The following is a 20,596-nucleotide window of genomic DNA, read 5'->3' on the forward strand; positions in this document are numbered from 1 at the left end:
TCAGGACCACAAGATCATGACCTGAGCCAAAACCAAGAGTTGGATGCTTAACCACCCGAGCCATCCAGGTGCTCCTAAAATGTATACACATTTTAGATATTTATGCAATCTTTGCTATGTGTTAAGTTTTCCATGCCACTGTAATAAATGGGTAAGATAAATATGCGAACTGCAAGTTACAAACTCTGGCATTAGGGATTATCCAAAAAAATTGATGCAGCAATATAAAAGCAGGTACACACATTTACTTTCCTGGAACAGTTGACTGATGCCTGTTGGTTAAAATGGGTAATTAATCAGGTAGTGAAAAAGCAAACATTTGTAAAGTAGAGTAGGGTAAAAAGTATTGGAATAGTTGGTTGTCTACAGAGTTTTGGAATTACTAGCTGAATAAAACATTAGTATGATTAGGGTAATGTTACAATCTGGATCCTTATATAGTCATAGACATACCATAAACCCTTCTGGCAATTTGAGAAATGTGTGATTTCTAAGTTGAAGATAAATTTATCATTTAATTTGGGAAATAGTCTCTAAATTATATGGAAATGTGCAAATATACTAGTAGTAGTCTATTTTTTTGAAAGCACATTTTAAATTACTCAAGTATGAATACACACACACACACACACACACACACACACACACACACACACACCCTGAGGCTTTTCATTTGAGGAAGATGAACTTACATAACGAGTTACTGAAGTATTTTCAGAGGCTTGGCGAGTGGCTAATAATAAAAGCAGTTTTTGTAAAATTTTAGTGTAAAATAATCATCGCTTTATCCAGAGAAAAATATAAGAATATCTGGGATCTTTTTCGGAGTAACAATTTAAAATTCATCAAATACCTGCTGCAAATTAACCTCTGATGGACTGAGGATGAAGCATACTTTGAATCATAATACTTGACTTAAGAGTCTTCAAATTATACATTCCTAAGAATCCTTAATTTAGAATATTAAAAAAGATAACTTGAAATATGTGCCTTACCTCTTTTTGCCCTTCATTTTTCTCTGGGGTTATTTATTTATTTATTATTATACATATATTCTTCATGTACTCGAAATAATTTCCTCAGTTTACTTCTACCTAATAATATGTTGCTAAAATTTCACTTCATCTGAATCCTTTAGATTTTCTCCTTTCTTCAGTAGCATTTTATCCTTAGGAAGTATTAAGAATACTAGGGCTCGTTCTGCTCTCTTTTACCACTTTCTCTTAGGCTGACTCTATATGAACACCATTATTTCAACTACAGAGTTTCTAGATTATTGACATATTTCATACACATTTGTCAGTGATGAGGTTTTATCCTCAAAACACTTCCTCTGCTCATAACATTTTTATAACATTTGAAGGGACTCTTTCATTTGTTTTCCCAAGTTTTGTGGCTATTATGATCTTGCACTTTCTCTTCTTACTTCACAGATCTTTAGGGACCGTCTCTAGAACCTGCTTTACTTATTTCTTTTTTCATTGTCAGTTCATTTCCAATATATCACTAGTGTTGATCATCATAATTTTATCTACTTTCTAATTTTTTGACACTAAAGTAAAAAGATTTCCTGCTTAGCTTAAAGCTAAGCTTTCCTCTCATATATTATGAATGACATTCTAAATAATGTTTCAGACATTTTATTTGGCCTATATATATTTTTTCTGCTTTTATTGTTTGCTACCTATTCTTTTTTTTTTTTTTTCCTCTTTGGTCCTCCTCTCTTTAACTTTTATTTCTTCTCCATTTTTAAATATATGCATGTTTTTCTCAAAACCATATCTATGTATAATTTCCTCTAAAACTTTAGCTCATTTCAAATTTTCCTGTGTCACATTTAAGAGTAAAATCAAGATAAGCTCTATATCCGATCAAGGAGTACAGAAAATAGCAGATTGTTCTTGTATTTACATGACTTAATTAAACTGCAGTCTTCACAAAGCTAAAATGAACATAAATCAATAGTAGTTGAAAATTGATACCAGTTTTTGTATAGAAATGTCTGAATTTATTTCTTGATTGATAAGATGATCTTTTGTATATGTGCGTGTCTGTGTGTGTATAGATAGGTAGGTAAAGCTCATTTAAGGCTTAGAAAGTCAGAAGTATGAATTAATGGCTATGGATAAAGGTTATAATTTGGCTTTGACAAGTATATACAAAACTAACCAATAAAGACTTTGGGCTCCCAGGTTTTTTTATTTATGATGTTTACTTCTTTAATTAAAATGCATTTTCCCTCAGCAAGGACATAATTCATCTTGAATTCCATAAGGTATTTCATTCATTTTTAGTACCAATAAAAATATCAACAGTAACAAAGTAATTTAAACTTGACAGAAATCGCGTTCAAACTCTGAAGTGAATTTTCGCAGTATTTGGTGTGTTTTCAGTAGCTAAGTTGGAAACTTTGGAAGAGACAGTTTTGGAAATTGAAATGTTCATGCCTTGACTACCTTGAATCAGTCACCTGATTAATTTTTATACCACCAATTGCCTGTTAAAATGTACTTTTGAAAGATTACAGATACCTTAATGAATTTAGATTATTTAATTTCAACAACATTTTGCCCCATTTACTGTATTCTTATTTGAATTCTAGGTTTTAAGTGATATTAGAAAACCATTTTGTGACACTTGGGAACTATGGTAGCTTTCTCTGTTTCTTTCGCTTGGAAATTTGGGGAGAGAAATTGGTTATTTGTTATTTCTTCATTATTTTCCCATTTATGAAACAAGAATATCAAAAGGAAATTCTTACAAAATATAAATGTTGAGTTGTAATTTGTATTAGTACACCAGTTAAATGTTAAATGTTTGTTTTGTAGATTAGTTGGAATTTGTTGCATAAAATATAAAATAGTTCATATGCATATGAGCCAGTACATGAATAGGCTGCTATTTCTTTTCAGGTACTGCATGACATATTTATATATAGTCCTATATTTGCATAAAGTAAGTTTCACTGTTTTAGAATAAACTTATAAAATGTAATAGAATATGCTCTGGAGTTCAATCTTCTAGATCTGACATAGGATAATTTTGATGTTATAATTACTTGAGTCGTAATTATGATTAAAATGTTGCTTTAACTTTACATGTAATCTGTGCATAACATACTAATACAATTCAGCTATCAGCAGTGTCACATGTGTTAACACTCTGTGTCTGTGGTAACCTGATAATCACCTCCAAGACATGTAACTAACCCTGGCACTGGGCAAATATTAGCTCACACAGGCACCGTGCTGCCTGCTCACTTTAGGGCACTATTTTGTTTCCATAGCAACAGATCCACCCAGAAACTGTTTTGGAGTGGTTCCTAGTATCATTCAGGAGAGTTCGTAAATAAATTCTCCTGTCCTCACAGTGTATTGTCATCTTGATAATTTGAGGACTTTTAATCACTTTCATTTAAAGTCTCCAATTAAGACTATATCTGAGAACAGGTTCTAAGGTTCTAGACCTAGAGTCACACTGTGTGTTCAGAGACCGGAAGTCATTTTGTAAGCTTGTCACTGTTGCTGAGGAAACTCAATTCTGCTTGAACTGGAGAATACCCACAATAATGAATCCCCTGGCTTAGCTTTTTCTTGATTTCTACAGTGTTAGATTTGTAATAAATTTTCCAAATTTATTTCACCTGGGTCATTGCCGTAGCATACACCTCAACATTTAGATACATTGTTTCCATTATTCTTAAGTAATATGATAAACAAACCGAAATCCAAAACTTTTAACAATCTGTCAGAGACATATTCTAGTGTTTGGTTTCCCATAATTCCAGTTTGTACATGACTCTTTCAGAGTTGCTTTATTTCGTTCTGTAATAGTCTTTCATTGCCAGCCATCACTAACCTTCCATACCTTAGGTTGGTAGCTTTTTATTTGGGCATATCATTGTTTTTCATTTATAACCATTGACTGCATCGTGTTCACCAGATATCAGTGTAGTTCTTTTCATATAAAATTCTGTCTATTAAAGTATTAAATTTGCTGTCACATTTTTCTTTTAAGCATTCTGTGCTATGTTCTGTTCAGTGTCAGTGTCTTTAGTTCTGATTTTTCAATTTTGTCCCTCTCCTTTTCCTTGACTTGTTAGTCTGATCCAACCTCTTCTACCTCATCTGATGATTATCAATATGTTATGGAAGCTAAACTACAAGAAATGATCTCCATACGTAGGAAGGTAGTCCTACTGGACTTTACTTTCTATTGCTAAATAGAATCCATCTAAGTTTTTCTTTTCATTTATAAAGATTATGTTACTTTTATTTATTGATAATCAACCATCTGTGCAGTTCAGTGCTTCCGGAGCTTAAGATTGGACAATGGCAGGTTTGTGTTCAAACCATGCACAGTCTGCATGTTACATTTGGCTGATTTCATTGCTCATAAATAAGTCCAATGTTTTGCTGATGCTTGGATGTAACAGGCCTTTGTAGCTGACACATTTCAAGCAATGCTGTTCAGCTGCCTGTTTAAAGAAAGTTTATTTTTTGAAAATTACATTTGCGGTTGGTAGTAGCTTGCTTTACATTTTATTTCAATTTATTTAGAAGAAAGGTGTTAATCAAATCTTACATATCAGGTACATTTTTCATATTTCTAAACAGGCTGAAGAGAGACATGGAAACATTGAAGAACGTATGAGACATCTAGAAGGTCAGCTTGAAGAGAAAAATCAAGAACTTCAAAGAGTATGTATTTTAAGAACCACTCCCCTCAATCACTTTATGGGCATGTAAGAAATGAATGTCTTTCTTGATTATGGGTTCTATTTAAAATCTTATGAATATGCTCTCTGCACTTAAAAGGGAAGAAAAGTTTCTGCCAGTTTAATCACATCAGACATAAAATAAAATCAATTTTAAAGCTAGAAAAATATAAAATACCTTTGTAGATGATTTTCATGTCAAGTTTACTTATTTTTTCTTGAATGTAAGGCTAGGCAAAGAGAGAAAATGAATGAAGAGCACAACAAAAGATTATCTGATACTGTGGACAGACTTCTGACTGAATCCAATGAACGCTTACAGCTGCATTTAAAGGAAAGAATGGCTGCTCTAGAAGAAAAGGTAAAATGTCAGAAGAGTAGATTCGCATGAGGATTGAGCAGTGTTCTCACGATCCTGGCTGTTTTATACCCTGCTGCATTTATTGCATTAGTCAGATGTTCCATGTATTTTCCTTAAGTATATATGGTTTATTCTTAGAACTGAACAAGTAGTTTCTGTAAAAATATGTAAGATAAATTTTTCAATGAATAAAAAATTCTGCGTGGTATGTAAATCTTGTTTATTACATGGTCATATAGATAAATGCATTAAAATGTGTTTGTGATGAAAATATTTTAGTTATCCTTCACCTGGGGTGCATAAAAGAGTGGTAAGACAAAAAACAGTATTTTGGGGTATATGGGAATCCTTCTTGCATTGAACTTTTCAAATGTTTTATGTAACTAAGTCTACTACTAGTCTAAAAGCAAAATGTAAGTGAATTTATATTACTAGTAGAACTAATACTAATCCCAGTATAGGGATTAGGAATGCAATAATTTCAGCTGCATTGTTTAAAAAACGGGGGGGGGGCTTCTTTACAGTGTGCTATATCATTCACAATTTTATATGTCTCATTGATAGTTGGCAGCCACCAGACCAGTATGAGTTATGTGAGCTGGTTGCCAATTCCAGAATATTAACAAAGGTAGGGGCTAAAACCCAAGTGGACAAATCATTTTGGAAATTTAGATTGAATGCCAGTCATTACTTACGTTAGACATTTTCCCCTGATCTATACAAAATAGAAATTGTTAAAGTAGGCTGGTGAATATACCCATTACAAAGTGATAAGACAGTCCTTCTACCCATTCAGTTTCAAATACATGGCCACTTTGCCAACTGCCACACAGTTAGTTTAATTTTACTAAAATTAAATTAGAAAAGAATACATTATTTTAAATCATGCTTTGTAGTAAATATAAAAAAGTAGAAAGCTTTTACAACAGTAATAGGTTCATGACAAAATTTTTAAAAAATACCTATGATGCAACTTATTTTCACATGTCATGAAATGTGACAGTTTTGTAAATAGTTAAAATTTTATTTTTATTTCTATAATAATCTAACTATTATTAGAAATTAATTTTTCTGTATTTGAAATAGAAGTCCAGAATTAAGCTTCCCAAAAATATGATCTGATAATATTTTTTCTTCAGGTAATAAAGATGACTTCATCTGAATTCTTTATAATACCTTTGGCTAATATTACACTGTTACTCACCTTTTCTCATTTTAAGAGTAACCCTATTATTTCAAATTTTAAAAGAGTGAGAAGAAGAAAACGTAAATAGCCTAAAAGATAATATTTATTCTATTTGTCAGTCCAAGTGTTACAAAATAACATTTCCCATTTAAATTATGTATTTTTCTAAATGTTAAGGTATGTTTAAAGATTCTATTTAAATTTGGTTTCCACGGAAACCAAGAAATAGCTGCACCAAGGAAAGAATCAAAGAGAAGGAATCAAAAAAGATTCTTGAGCAATGAAACATTAATCTACATATTTAATTATTTTCTGTTCAGCTAATTAATTCTCTATTTTTTTTCTTTTCTTTAGAATGTTCTAATTCAAGAATCAGAAACTTTCAGAAAGAATCTGGAAGAATCTTTACATGATAAGGTATAATGGAAACCTACGTTTTATCCATTTTTCTATTTTACACTGATGAATGTTTTACGGTAAAATAAATTTGATAAGGAATAAGTTTAGGATGTTATCTTTTTACAAAAAATTATCTTTCATACATACAGAAAAGTGTGCATATATAGAAAGAGCCTGGTGAATTTTTACAAACCAAACACACTAAAAATCAACACTGTGGTACCCCCCGCCTTATTAATGTACGATTACTACTTTTATCTTAAATGATAATCACTGCCTTGACTTCTAACAGTAAAAAAAAAAAATGCTTTTGATTTTTGTGTTTTATACAAGTATAATAAAAATATATGCACTGATTTGTGTATAGTTTGAGGTATCATTTTTGCTGAAATGTATTAAATATCTATTATGCATAATAAATTATGCTATGTATTTGCAAACATGCTCTTAATTCCAAAGTAGCTGAAAAATGTAATTGTGGAGAAAGAACATACCTTTTACAAAACAGCAGGTTGCAGAGTAGCAGATTCCATAAATGAACTAGACAGTAAGAGCTACAGGTGGGAGAGATCACCATACATTGCTGCTATAAATAAGACTTCAGGAAGGTGTGATTGAAAAACCTTAAGGAATGGTAGGATTATGTTGCAACCTTTCAAGTACAGTGCATGTGGCATGATTGTAGGTGCTTTGTGTGGGGAGGGGGTGAGTAGGGAGTTTGAGTTCTTAAATAATAATGGGCATAACAGTTTGGCTAGAATCAGTTATTCTTATTGTATGATATATGGTAGAAGAGGCAGATAAGGGCTAAATTATGAAACGTTAAAAGCTGTAATGCTAATATGTCTTTTCCTCCTTTATTAGCCTGTAAATTCCTGTTAGCAGTTTTGTCTGATTTCATTTTGTTCTGTATAGGCATATAATATAATATAAAATCATTAATTTAAGAAGTAACCTATAATGTGTGTTGAACAAAAGAGAAGAGAGAGAGAGGGAGCAAAGAAGGAAGAGACGGAGGGAGGAACAGAGGGAAAATCTGGCAATAGTATGGCATAGGGAGAGTATTGGAAAAGATGAGAGAATAAAATTTTTTTAAAAAGCAATTACACATTTAGCCCCACTGGATCCTACATATTATGATGTCAATTTAAAACTACTGGTTGCCACACTCAGAATATATACAATTTTCTGCAGGATAGATCTGCTATAGCAATACAGTATGGTGCCTAGAAGATAGCATCTAATTCTTTCTGAAGTTGTTAAGAAAGTCTACACAGGGAAGATATTATTTCATCAGGCTCTTGAAGGCATAGAGGATCTTACCAAATAGAGAAGGGTAGGGCAGAGGACAGAGCCTATGTAATAGCACAGAGAAAACAAAGATGGTTGATTTGCTGAATCACCAGAAGTTTGCTGTGACTGATATGTGTTTAAAGAACTAGGCTGTGACCAGATTGTGGATTTTGGACTTGATCCCGTTATGCAATGCTATATTATCCAAAGCTCTGTGTGCTCCTGGCAAGATCCCCAGAACCCACTCCCCCACCACCTACCCAAGGCTTGTAGCTTCAACAATCTGCCTAAGCAACCAGCAGTACTAAACATTCCATGCTTTGTACCCTTGCTCATGCTAGTAACTAGAGGAAGCAAATCCCAGGTCATACCTCATTTCTGAAATATCATCCCATACAGTTGAATATATTTCCTAATCTAATTACATCTCCTGGAACTTCTCAAAATTCTACTCAATAGTTGGTAACTGACGATCTATCATTAGCAAAAATCTCTATATTCAACCTCTTCTTATTGTTTCTCTTCATCCTGTTTATTTCTAAAATTTAAAATTCCTAGGACTTGTTTTGAATTTCTCTCCATGTTTGGTCCCCGAGTTCAGTCTCATCTAATCACCTCCTGGATCCTCTCTGTTGGTAGAGTTCATGTATTCAAGAGCCAACTCATTATCTTTATTTGGACACTTTGGCACCTCGAACATGACAAGTTGGTCCCTCCACCCCAAACACCAGCACCACCAACCTAAACCATCACTAGCAGCCACCTTCTGAGTAAATCACAACTCTGCCTCTTACTCAGGTTAACCTTGGAGTCATTCTTGACCCCTTCCTTTATCTCTCACCCCACATTCAGTCTGACAGCAAATCCTGTTAGTTCCATCTTTAAAATATAACTGAAATCCAGCCATTCTCTCTAACATGATTATTGTCCAAGCCACAATTCTCTTGCCTATGTTTTTAGAACAGTAATAATTTAATTTTTCCCTCCCTCCCAGTCTTTTTTTTTTTTAAGATTTTATTTATTTATTTGACAGGCAGAGATCACAAGTAGGCAGAGAGGCAGGCAGAGAGAGAGGAGGAAGCAGGCTCCCTGCTGAGCAGAGAGCCCTATGCGGGACTCGATCCCAGGACCCTGGGATCATGACCTGAGCCGAAGGCAGAGCCTTTAACCCACTGAGCCACCCAGGCACCCCTCCCTCCCAGTCTTATTCAGTGATCCATTTCACTGCTCTTAGGATGATCGTGTTACCTCTCTGCTCAAAAATTCTCTAGTCATTTCCTATTTCACTCAGAGTAAAAACCAAAGACTTCAAAATGGTTGACAAGGCTTTCATGACTATCCTTCCCAAGCCACGCAACCACACTTTTCTAAATCTGTTTCTTATCTTTCTCTTTAACCTGTCCATTTCAGCCACAGTGACCTCCTTGCCCACTCCTTCAACAAATATACTCCCCTCCCACTAAGGGGCATTTGCACCTTCTATGCCTTTTCCTAAGACTTTCCCATTTTTTTTAAACTCCCTTCCTTCTTTTAGGTCTTTGCTCAAATAACACTTTATTGGAGAACCTTCTATGACTCTCTTACTTTCTTTTTCCTACCAACATCCTATAGACTCTATTTGTTCATTGTAATTTTTAGTAGATTATAAATTATATGAGGGCAAAAAATTTTTCATTTTGCTACTTTATCATACTGCCTAGCACAACAGAGGTGCTCTGTGAATATTTGTGGAAATAACAAACAAAGGAATTAGTAAATGCAATAAGAAACCATTGAATATTTTAGGCAAATAATTTATTTGATAAAATGTATTTTTTAAAATGATACAACTAGGGGAACCTAGGTGGTGCAGTCAGTTAAGCATTGGACTCTTGGTTTTAGCTCAGGTCATGATCTCAGGGTCCTGAGATTGGGCCCCTCATCGCACTCCATACTCAGCTCGCAGTCTGCTTGAGATTCTCTCTCCTTCTTCCTCTACCCCTCCTGCTAATGCTCTCTCTCTCTATGGTAAATATTTTTAAAAAAAATTTTTTTTAAGTAAAATGAGACAACTAGGAGAAGAGTATGCAGGGAAGAGATTGAAGACAGCACTACCTCAGTGGAAGCTGGTGAAATAATGCAGGGAAAAAGTTCTTTAAAAAAGTGTAAAGTAGAATGATGGTAGTAGGAATAAAAAGGGCAGATGAGAGAAATATTGGGAAGGCCACACTGACAAAAATGTATCATGAGAAATGAAGTATGTGTCAACTAAAATGTCAAGCATTGGGTGCTGAGAAAAGAAAAAAAAAAACAAAAACCAGCAATAGAAAATCCAGAAGGATACATTTAAACATTTAGAACAATATAAAAGTTATAATCATGAAAACAAAATTAAATGCTTACAGAAGCATTTAATTAAGGATTATAAGACAAAGTGGCTCCTTTCAGCTCAGGTCATGATCCCAGCATTCTGGGATCGAGTCCTGCATTGGGCTCTTTGCTCAGCGGGGAGCCTGCTTCTCTCTCTGTCTCTTGGGGCGCCTGGGTGGCTCAGCGGGTTAAAGCCTCTGCCTTCGGCTCAGGTTATGATCCCAGGGTCCTGGGATCGAGTCCCGCATCGGGCTCTCTGCTCAGCAGGGAGCCTGCTTCCTCCTCTCTCTCTGCCTGCCTCTCTGCCTACTTGTGATCTCTGCCTGTCAAATAAATAAATAAAATCTTTAAAAAAAAAAAAAGGATTATAAGACAACCCTTATCTTAAAAGACTGAAACTGTACTACCAATCTGAGAAAATTTTTTTAGACGTACAAATAATTCTATCAATATCAAGCTGATAATTTTAACATATTTGGTAATGATTTTTTTCCTCATCTTTTCCCATTCTTCTTTCTCTTCAACCATGTGTACTATAACACTTATAGAATAATCAAAGTGCTTCACTTTCTGCATAAATAAGACCTTTTCTTTATTTTTTACCTGGCTATGATTATGGCTCTGCATTTTGAGGTGACATATACATAGCTAGTCATGATCTTAGTAGTCCCACATGTTTGCAAAAATTTAGGATTAGTGAATGCCGGACAATATAGATAATTTTTTCTTTATTTCTGCTATTAACATTTTCATTACAAGGAGAAAATCAAGCATATTTTACTTTCATGTCTAATAATCTTTAATAAAATGATATCCATCAGTTTTCCATTTTTAAAAATCCATTAAGCTTGGTATCTTGGTTTATCATAATTGAATGTTGGTATTATTGGCAATTGCATATTTTCTGAGTAAAACTTCTTTGATTTTTAGGAAAGATTAGCAGAAGAAATTGAAAAGCTGAGATCTGAACTTGACCAATTGAAAATGAGAACTGGCTCTTTAATTGAACCCACAATATCAAGGTAACATTAAATTAAAATCCTATCTATAACTCACCAAAATCAAGATGAATTTCTTGTGATTCCATATGGCCTCAAATAAAATAAATAAGTACCTCTATTGCTCAGCAGGCATTACCCTATGTTCACTCCTTACTGAGTTACTGTTTCTGTATTCAAAAATAATTCTCTAATTTAGTAAATTGTTCTGCAAATTTGCAAAAAAGTTTAAATTATTACCTTTTGTGTTCTGCTTGTAATTACATAGCTAAAAATACATAAAAAGAGTCTTAAATGAAATAGAACTTTATATAAGGAGATTACATCTCATTCTAGGAAGAGGCGACACCTCTTTACATGCAGAAATGTTTTCAATGTTTAAAGTTACTGAAGAAATATCATTGATGACAGTCCCTTAGCACCTACCTGTTTTGTTAAATTAATTGCAAATACAGAGTGAAGGAGAAATTATACAAGTATTAAAAACAAGTATATCTAGCCATACTCATCTTCTTTGACTCGGTATCTCATCTTGGAAGTAAGAAGCAATGACATGATTATTTATTCGCTAGATATATAGACCAATCTTGTTAATTTACAAGATTGTGCTTAGGGCCTTTTTTTAATAAGGTTAATAAGAGACCTACAAGGATTTACTCATTTAATCATTTATTTATTAGACAACACAATCATATCAGCTATCTGAAACTTTTGACCACCACAGACTTTTAGAAGTTCATTTTTCTTGGTCTTATGCTTATCCTAAGAAAGTTAGCTCCACGGGCTGGAATTATTGTTTTTTCGGTTACTATAATCTCAGCACCTAAAACAAACAAATAAACATTGGCATATTATACTCACAATACATATCATTGAACGAGTCAGTATCTAATAAAGCATTTTCAGATACTCAGAGGAAAAATCCAAGTTACAAAATTCAAAAGGTGCTTATATCATCTTTAATATAAGTGTTAATAAAAGTAATAATATAAGTAATAATGTAAGTATTAATAAAAATAAAGGTGCTTATATTCTATTTAATGTAAAATATTAATAAAAATAAAGTTCAGCATTTTGAGTATTTCTACCATCAGTATAATATAAGAAACGCAGTTCTGCAGGCATAAAAACACCCAAAGAACTTTACAAAATTTAAGTCTTTAATTTAGAAATCTTGTTTATTTTTCTAAATGCTTTGTTATGATTTATATATCGGAACTGAAACTATTTTTAATTCAGTGGTATCTAGTCTCATGGTGATGATGATGATGATGATGAGCGTGTTGATGAAGGACAAGAGCTGATAAAATATCAACAGAGTAAATACATAAAATGTGCATCATCCAGCCAACAAACTTAGTATTTTTTAATAGAACCAAATGTTCATTTTGTTGGTTTGTTGATCTTTGGACTCAGAAACACAGAGTTATATTTATAAAGGGGAGGTAGGGTGTGAGGAAAGAGACAAACAAAAAATCAGACTCTTAACTGTAGAGAACAAACTGGTGGTTATCAGAGGGAAAGTCGATAGGGGTATGGTTGAAATAGGTGAAGAGGATTTAGAGTACACTTATCGTGATAAGTACTGAATAACGTATAAAATTGTTGAATCACTGTATTGTACAGCTGAAACTAATATCAGTGTACATTAATTATACTGGAATTAAATATATACATATATGATTGGGGGAAAGACAGAGTTGTAGAAGTATTGTCTAAAATTACATCAATGCAGGAAGTCTTCATGGACAACCTAATAATGGGACATTAATCCACAATGAAGGATTATTGTGGAAGCTTGGGAAGTACATATAGAACAATTCTTCTTTGACAGAACAGCTTGTAGTAGAAACAAAGCTAAACCAAGAATAAGAAGACTGACATCCCTGGGTCTAAGACAAACAATTACTAGCTGTTTGATTTTGGAAAGTCCATTTTCCTTAATAAGTTCAAATTTCATATGTTTTTGACATGAATTGTATATAAAATAATATTTTTATGACTGTCTCACAAGCTTACTTTGAGACAAATGAGCAAAGGGAATTTTGTAAACAGTTAAGTCACAAGTATAAAGTATTATAGGAATTGTTGATAGATAAACAATGGGATGGAATTTATAATATGTTAAAAGATAACAATATTTATTGAACAGCAATTATTTATCAAACATCCATGCTTCTGAGTGCACAATTTAAAAAGAAATAATAGAGAAAACAGAAGATGCATGAGAATTTCATAGATCTCTCTTCAGGTAGGAAGAGAGGAGCTAAAGTTGGTCAGTATCAGTAACTAATATCCTGTGCTAGAATCTATCTAATAATAAATTGAGTTCCAGAATGTCTGGAGAAGGTCTGATTTGGTTCAACTTTGAAGAACGGTGGGATCTGGGTCAGTGGAAAGGACAGTGGAAGATATTTTAGGAATCAAAGAGATGGGTAAATGATGTTCTCTAAGAAAATTCAGACTCGGTTTATCTATAGAAGTTCTCTGGTGAGATTATATGCAAAAGTAATAGGAGATTCAGGTGGGGAAACTGCACAGGCTTGTGTCTAAGGGAACCAGTGACTATATTGTAACTAAGACCTCCAAGTGACTCAAAGCACTGTACACCAAAAATTATTTAAAAGTTGAAATGTATGGAAATATTGATTCTGATTTCTGTTAGTAATGTACCAAATGGAGTTGAATAAAAAGGAGAGACGGGAGCAGTAACTGCTTTAGATGAAGTATAAGCAATGGGCTCTTCTACAGTGGATGTTGGTTCAGGCCTTTGTTCTTTCAAGGTCAGTTAAGCACTTTCTACTTGAAAGATAATTGCATTGGAGATACAGTGGTAATGGTGATGAAAAATACATGTTTCAGATGGGAAATACAGGGATACTGCGAGGACAGTTACAATAGAGAGAATACAAGGGGCAACAGTAGTATAAGAGAATTGGAATTTTAATCTAAGACTTTAAGAATGTTAACCACCTAAATGTGTGAAGACTTTTTCCAGCAGAAAGAGCAGTGTGTTCAAAGGCCTGGGATTAAAGGAAAAGTGTGAGTTGTTCAAGAAATTGAAAGGAATTCTGTATGACTGGATGGAGAGAGAAAAGACAGATAGTAACTAGAAGTGAATCTGGAGTAAGAAAGAAGGTTCTGGATTGTCAAGGGGCATATAAGGCCATTGAAGAGTTTTAAGCAGTGCATCGATAGGAGCAGATCTGTGTTTTGGTTCACAGGTTTATAAATGATTTGGAGTTGAGAGAGAAAACAACAAAACAACAATACTCCTAGAGTGACGAGTTCTAATTTTAGAATCTCCACTCTGATGACCATAGAGATATTACTCAAGCAGTGACAGAAAAAAGGTATCTAGAATGTTCTGAGGTTGACATTTAGACTATATAATAATTTCATTCATTCATATCTTACCAGATATTTATCAGGTATTTATTATATGCTAGGAATACCTCCTTAAGCATAGAGTGGTGACAAAATCTGACCTTTTTCTTCATGAAACATAGACACTGTTACAGAGGCTGAGAGAGGTCCTTTTTATGAGTAAGACCTGGCTCGTTAGTTTTTATATATGACTAATCCATAATAAAACCAGTTTGCTTGATTAAATTTCAAGTTCACTGCTGTAAAAACGAATAGCTGTCCTCTGCTTAGGGGATGATTTCTTAGTTCATTTGCTTTAAAGTTCTATTTGACAGAACAAGGATTTGCATCAGTTAGAGCAGTGCCTTCTATTGTTGCAAAAGCCAAGGCCTTACCTAACCTTTTCTAATCTTGACTATCATTTGGAAATGCTTGTTTTTTCCCTTTTCTTTTTCCACAAAGAGAACTAATAGAGCATAGGAGATCATCAGGAGCCCCAGTTCAAGATAAGATATAGCATTAAGCATATTCCTACTGATGATAGATCATTTTATAGGACAGCATGCTGTCACTGTTACCATCATTATTATAGCAATAAACTGAATTTGTTGTAAATCTATATGTAAATAATGTGTCTAGAGAAACCTTTATTACACTTTGATTACAGTGTACTTTACTATAATGTTCCCTGAAAACCAGTGTAATAAGGTTTTTCTATTGGAATTTTCCAAATATTTCATCTCTAAGCAGATTTCAGAATCAAATGTGCTTACTAAAAGATTTTTCTTTATCTTTTTGAAACAATGCCTTAACAAAAGCTGAAAAATTATCTGGTGGTATATCCTATTTTATTAAAAAATAAGAGTATTAACCTTGAGTCAATCTCATTTTAAGTATTTTGTTACTTTCCTAAATTGACAAATAGAACTCTGAGAGATAGGGAATTCTAGGACCCCCAAATTATACATGTCTTACTTTTAGGTTAGTGGAGAATATTTACAACAGATACAGCAATGAATAACGTATGTTGATATGTTATCTAAATACTTCAACAAAAAACATTTCCCAGAATTTAAGCCATCTTGGTTGTCAATCTCAACATGTTTCATTTTACTACCACAACTGAAAATGATAATGAACAGATCCTTTGTATTCTAAATAGAAAATTCACTTCACTTTCAAGAATGAACCTAAGACTGAAATTTCTGGCATAAGCCTCAGAAGAGACCTCAAAGAGTCATGGCAATTCATCAGTTTTCTTCCTTGAATTTTTCTTTTTTTTTTTTGAGGGTTTATGCTTTATTTTTTATTGACAATTAAGCAGGTGATAGCAATTTGCTGGGAAGTTTAACCTTTGTGATTATTCATATTTCATATCTTTCCTTTTTCCAGAACTCATCTAGACACCTCAGCTGAGTTGCGGTATTCTGTTGGCTCCCTAGTGGACAGCCAGTCTGATTACAGAACAACTAAAGTAATAAGAAGACCCAGGAGAGGCCGCATGGGTGTGCGAAGGGATGAGCCAAAGGTTAATTTTTTTTTTGAATTTCAAGTCTTTGATGATTCTAAGAAAATATCTTCGTCCATCTTAGATAGAATTTTAATACTGAGAGAATTCAAACTGCTAGCATTTTTAGTGTTAAACATGACATATGACATATTTTTAAGACTATAATGCAAAACCACTGCTTGTGCCAGAAATAAGCAGTCCCCGTGTGTGTATCCACATAAACTTATGAATTTGGTTCTATTTTTATGCTAACTTCAGACATAAAAAGATTGAGGCTTAGAAATTTTAAGTGTTCAACATTACACAGTATAACAGCTAAGTGATAGAACCAAACTTGAATCTCTGTTTGTGTGGTTTCAAATTCCATGCTTTTTTATGCCTTATACTGTACTGACAAACAAATGGACTTTGGGTTTGCTTGGGCACTTGTGCAATAGTATTCATATTGTTAATTAAAATTAGTTAAATATTTTAATTATAATTACTATTTTAATAAAAGTTTGAGGAAAGTGTACATAGACTGTTGAAAGTGTTTCTAGAGAACACTTTATCTATAAACTTTCTCTATAGAGAACACTACAGGATAAACTGCAGTGTCAGTCTTCATTCATTGGATCAGTTTCTTAGTTATGTATATTGTGAGTTTAGAGTTGCATTTTACAAAGAAGAAATATAGTTCTTTTGTGCCCTAAGTATAATTTGTTCTCCCCAGCCACTTTTATGTGTTGAATACTATATAACTTAATTTTCCGTATTTATATACAGGTCCTTGATACCTTGTGGTTTTTAATTGGTACCCGTGTCACGTATAAATTAATCTTTCATAGTAGGTATTTAGTATCTGTTAAATGAGTGAATCAGAAGTGAACAAATGAAAAAACAATCAAGTCCATCTTAGTTCTTTTCTCATTTGTATATGACAAATAAATTAGGGCTACTTGGTACCAAAACAATTTATAACACAAACGCTAATTCAGGTCCTCAAATCTTAAATAAATACTCTGGGAAATATCATATGATTCCTCCCCAGAAAATCATTTTATATAATCACAAAAATGAAAACCAATTTCATAAGACAGAAAACTCTAGGTCCTTTCTCTCTTACTTCCCTCTCTCTCCTACCCCCAGATAACAGCTTGAAAAACACCTATAGGTATATTATCTGTAGGGCCACCTGGCTGGCTCCATCAGTAGAGCATGCAACTCTTAATCTCAGGGTCACATGGGATGTAGAGATTACTTCCTAAAAAAGATGTTAATTCACACGAGGGATTTATTATCTCAAATAAAAAACATAGTCATGTAGATTAGTGTGCCTTGGGCTTAAAAAAATCAATGAAGCATTTAAGTGATCAGAACAGTAGAGATGAAATTAAATCACTTTTCAATATTAATTTGATTATGCTTTGTTAGAATCTACATAAATGAATGTTGCAAAGAGAATTATCATATAACTAGTGTGATAATATTTGCAGTCTCAGCCTATAATAAGAAAGTGTAGGTAAGACTAATTAGTATAAGAGATGGAAATGCTTTAGTACAAGTGAAAAGAGATTGTTATATTTGGAAAGAAGGAAAAATGTTTCAAACATAGATACTTTAAAGTAATTGTTAACTTGAATTGGGGTTGAACTAGAAATCATGCATCAGTTCATCATCATTCCTATTAAAATCTTGATATTTATGCTGACAGTATCTGCCATACTTAAGATTTCAAGGAAATATTTTATTGAAACAATGCATTAAAATGGTAATAATCATTTCTGCTTTTGCTAGGTAAACTATAAAAATATGTGTGCTTTTTGTTGATATTTTTCAGAATAGTGCTTTGATAATGAGCAATACATACATATGATAATTACTCATTTCCCACACAGGTGAAATCTCTTGGGGATCATGAGTGGAATAGAACTCAGCAAATTGGAGTGCTAAGCAGCCACCCTTTTGAAAGTGACACAGAAATGTCTGATATTGATGATGATGACAGAGAAACTATTTTTAGTTCAATGGATCTTCTCTCCCCAAGTGGTCATTCTGATGCCCAGACGCTAGCCATGATGCTTCAGGAACAGTTGGATGCCATCAACAAAGAAATTAGGTGAGTTCAATTATCACTGATGGTTTTAAAGGATTAGAAGAGTTTGATACTAAAAATGACATAATTAAATCAGAGTAGCAGGGATCCCTAGGAGCCTTTGAATTTTAAAGCACTTTTTACATTAAAATTTACTATTTAAAGGATATTTGTGGTAATAAGGTATATTCTTAAGGTACATTTAACAGCTGCCATAAAGGTACTAAATAGCATGCAATTAATAGGCAGCCAGCTCCTTAAAAGTATTTGGACATCAGAGTGAAATTAACTAGAACTGAATTATTTCATACTAGATATGAAAAAATGCACTATCACCACACTGGATAATAGATGGTTTCCAAAGAGTAGATTACATTATAGAGTTGAAGTTGTACAAGTTATCAATTCAAACATTGAGAAATGTCGATCATTTCAATTTTTAACTTAATATATATGTTCTCAAATCCCAGTGATATTAATAGTCTTTACTTACCATTAACTTGACTAACCCCAGTGAAGAATAACTGTGTCAGGTGAATTTATAGTCTTTCAAACATCAGGAAACTATTCTTGTTTTTTTCTCAGTGGATGAACATTTCTTTACTATTTTGAACAATGGAGTTTTGTTGTTGTTGTTGTTTTTCATTTTTCTGGCTCTAGCTAAATCTGTTGGCTTCCTAATATGATTCACATCTATCCAGTTCTCTACTGTCATCAGCTTCTTGCACATTTCAATAGATTCTCATGTAGGTGACAATAATACTTTCTGGTTTTCTCACGGTACATGGGTTCCCATCTAATCCAAAGTAACATTGCAACCAGAGAAGACTTTTTTAAAACCCAGTGTGCTTAGGTAAAGGAACCCTTTTTCAAACCCTTCAGTTGTCCTTAAGATAAAGAACAAAATACTCCATATTATCTACAATGCCCCACCTTCCTCGACATTCTCACCTACTCCATGTTTCAATTCTCCTCATTCCATACCATTGTCCCATAACATTTCACCCTCTTTACTTTTACCATGAACATCTCTACCATCCTTCTGTATTTTTGTTCATTTTACTGCCTTTCTTACCTTCATTAGATTGTAAATTATATAAGAACAAGAAATGTATCTTGTTTTGCCCACTGTTTTATATCTAGATCTTAGCACTTTTCTTGATAAATAGAAAGTGTTTCATAAATATTTGATTAGCATAAATAGAAAAAATAATATAGAACATAAATTAAAACTAAATAACATTTATTGACACTATGGGACTAATGATTTAACACACTGAATAGATTTGAAATGAACTATGGTTCTGTGATATTTGTTTTCATTGAAAATACATACATATACCCTCAATGACAAACCAGGTCCCTCTAGGAACTCAACTTTGTTACCATAGGGTAGTAGAGCCCAGTTATAATCTTGGCCTAGACTAATTAAGTTGATACCCTTTTATATGTTCCCTTGCTGACCCTAATAATGTATTTAATATAATTGTTAATTTGTAAGAAATTAAGAGGTACATTTAATTCAAGTATATACCAACATTCAGAAGAAATAGACATCTTGAGCAGCAGGGGAAGGTGGTAGAGTAGGAGGAACGTAAGCTCATCTCATCCCGTGGATAGAACTTGTTAACACTCACATAAGTGAAAGTAACCCAGAAAATGATCTGAAGGCTGACAAACGAACTCCACAACTAAAGGTAGAGAATATATCTGTAAAAATTAGTCAAGGGATTCACAAAATAAAAGGATATAAAATGTGACACCATATGCCTAAAATGTGATGTGGAGAGGATTAAAGAATGGGTTCAAACTTAAGCAACCATCAACTTAATATAGACTGCTAATGGTAACCACAAATCAAAAACCTGTCATGGATAGGCAAAGAACAAAAAGAAAGAAATCCAAGTATATGACTGAAGAAAGCCAACAAACCATGAAAGAGAGGAGAGAAGAAAGGATCGGAGAAAAACTATAAAAACAACTGTAAAACAAGTAACAAAATGGCAATAAATACATATCTGTCAATAATTATTTTGGATGTACAAACTAAATGCTCCAATCAAAATACATAGGGTGACAGATTGGATTTAAAAAAAAAAAAAAGGAGTGATCTATATGCTGCTGACAAGAGATATATTTCAGACCTAAAAATGCTGGCAGGTTGAAAGTGAAAAGATGGAAGAACATTTGTCATGCAAATGGATGTCAAAAGATACTGGGGTAGCAATACTTATACTAGAAAAATTGACTTAAAACCAAGACTGTAACAAATGACAAAGAAGGACACTATATAATAAATAAAGGGGACAATCCAACAAGAAGATAGAACAGTTATAAATATGC

At 33.2% G+C, this 20,596-nt stretch overlaps 1 protein-coding gene across 15 annotated transcripts in view; it reads left to right on the forward strand.

Moving 5' to 3' along the window:
- The window catches only part of PPFIA2 (PTPRF interacting protein alpha 2), a 482,999-nt gene that overhangs the window by 374,799 nt on the left and 87,604 nt on the right, over positions 1-20,596 (forward strand). For 8 of the 15 annotated variants that reach the window (XM_032346894.1, XM_032346897.1, XM_032346896.1 and 5 more), the window contains 6 exons: positions 4,617-4,700; positions 4,947-5,078; positions 6,619-6,681; positions 11,236-11,327; positions 16,062-16,197; positions 18,057-18,277. In XM_032346894.1, the coding sequence (XP_032202785.1) occupies positions 4,617-4,700; positions 4,947-5,078; positions 6,619-6,681; positions 11,236-11,327; positions 16,062-16,197; positions 18,057-18,277 (728 nt within the window). Of the gene's footprint in view, positions 1-4,102; positions 4,190-4,616; positions 4,701-4,946; positions 5,079-6,618; positions 6,682-11,235; positions 11,328-16,061; positions 16,198-18,056; positions 18,278-20,596 lie in introns of all 15 variants that reach the window. The other 7 variants (XM_032346888.1, XM_032346893.1, XM_032346892.1 and 4 more) reach the window with 1 other exon arrangement.

This window comes from Mustela erminea, chromosome 6 (genome assembly GCF_009829155.1).
Source record: "Mustela erminea isolate mMusErm1 chromosome 6, mMusErm1.Pri, whole genome shotgun sequence".
Classification (NCBI taxonomy): domain Eukaryota; kingdom Metazoa; phylum Chordata; class Mammalia; order Carnivora; family Mustelidae; genus Mustela; species Mustela erminea.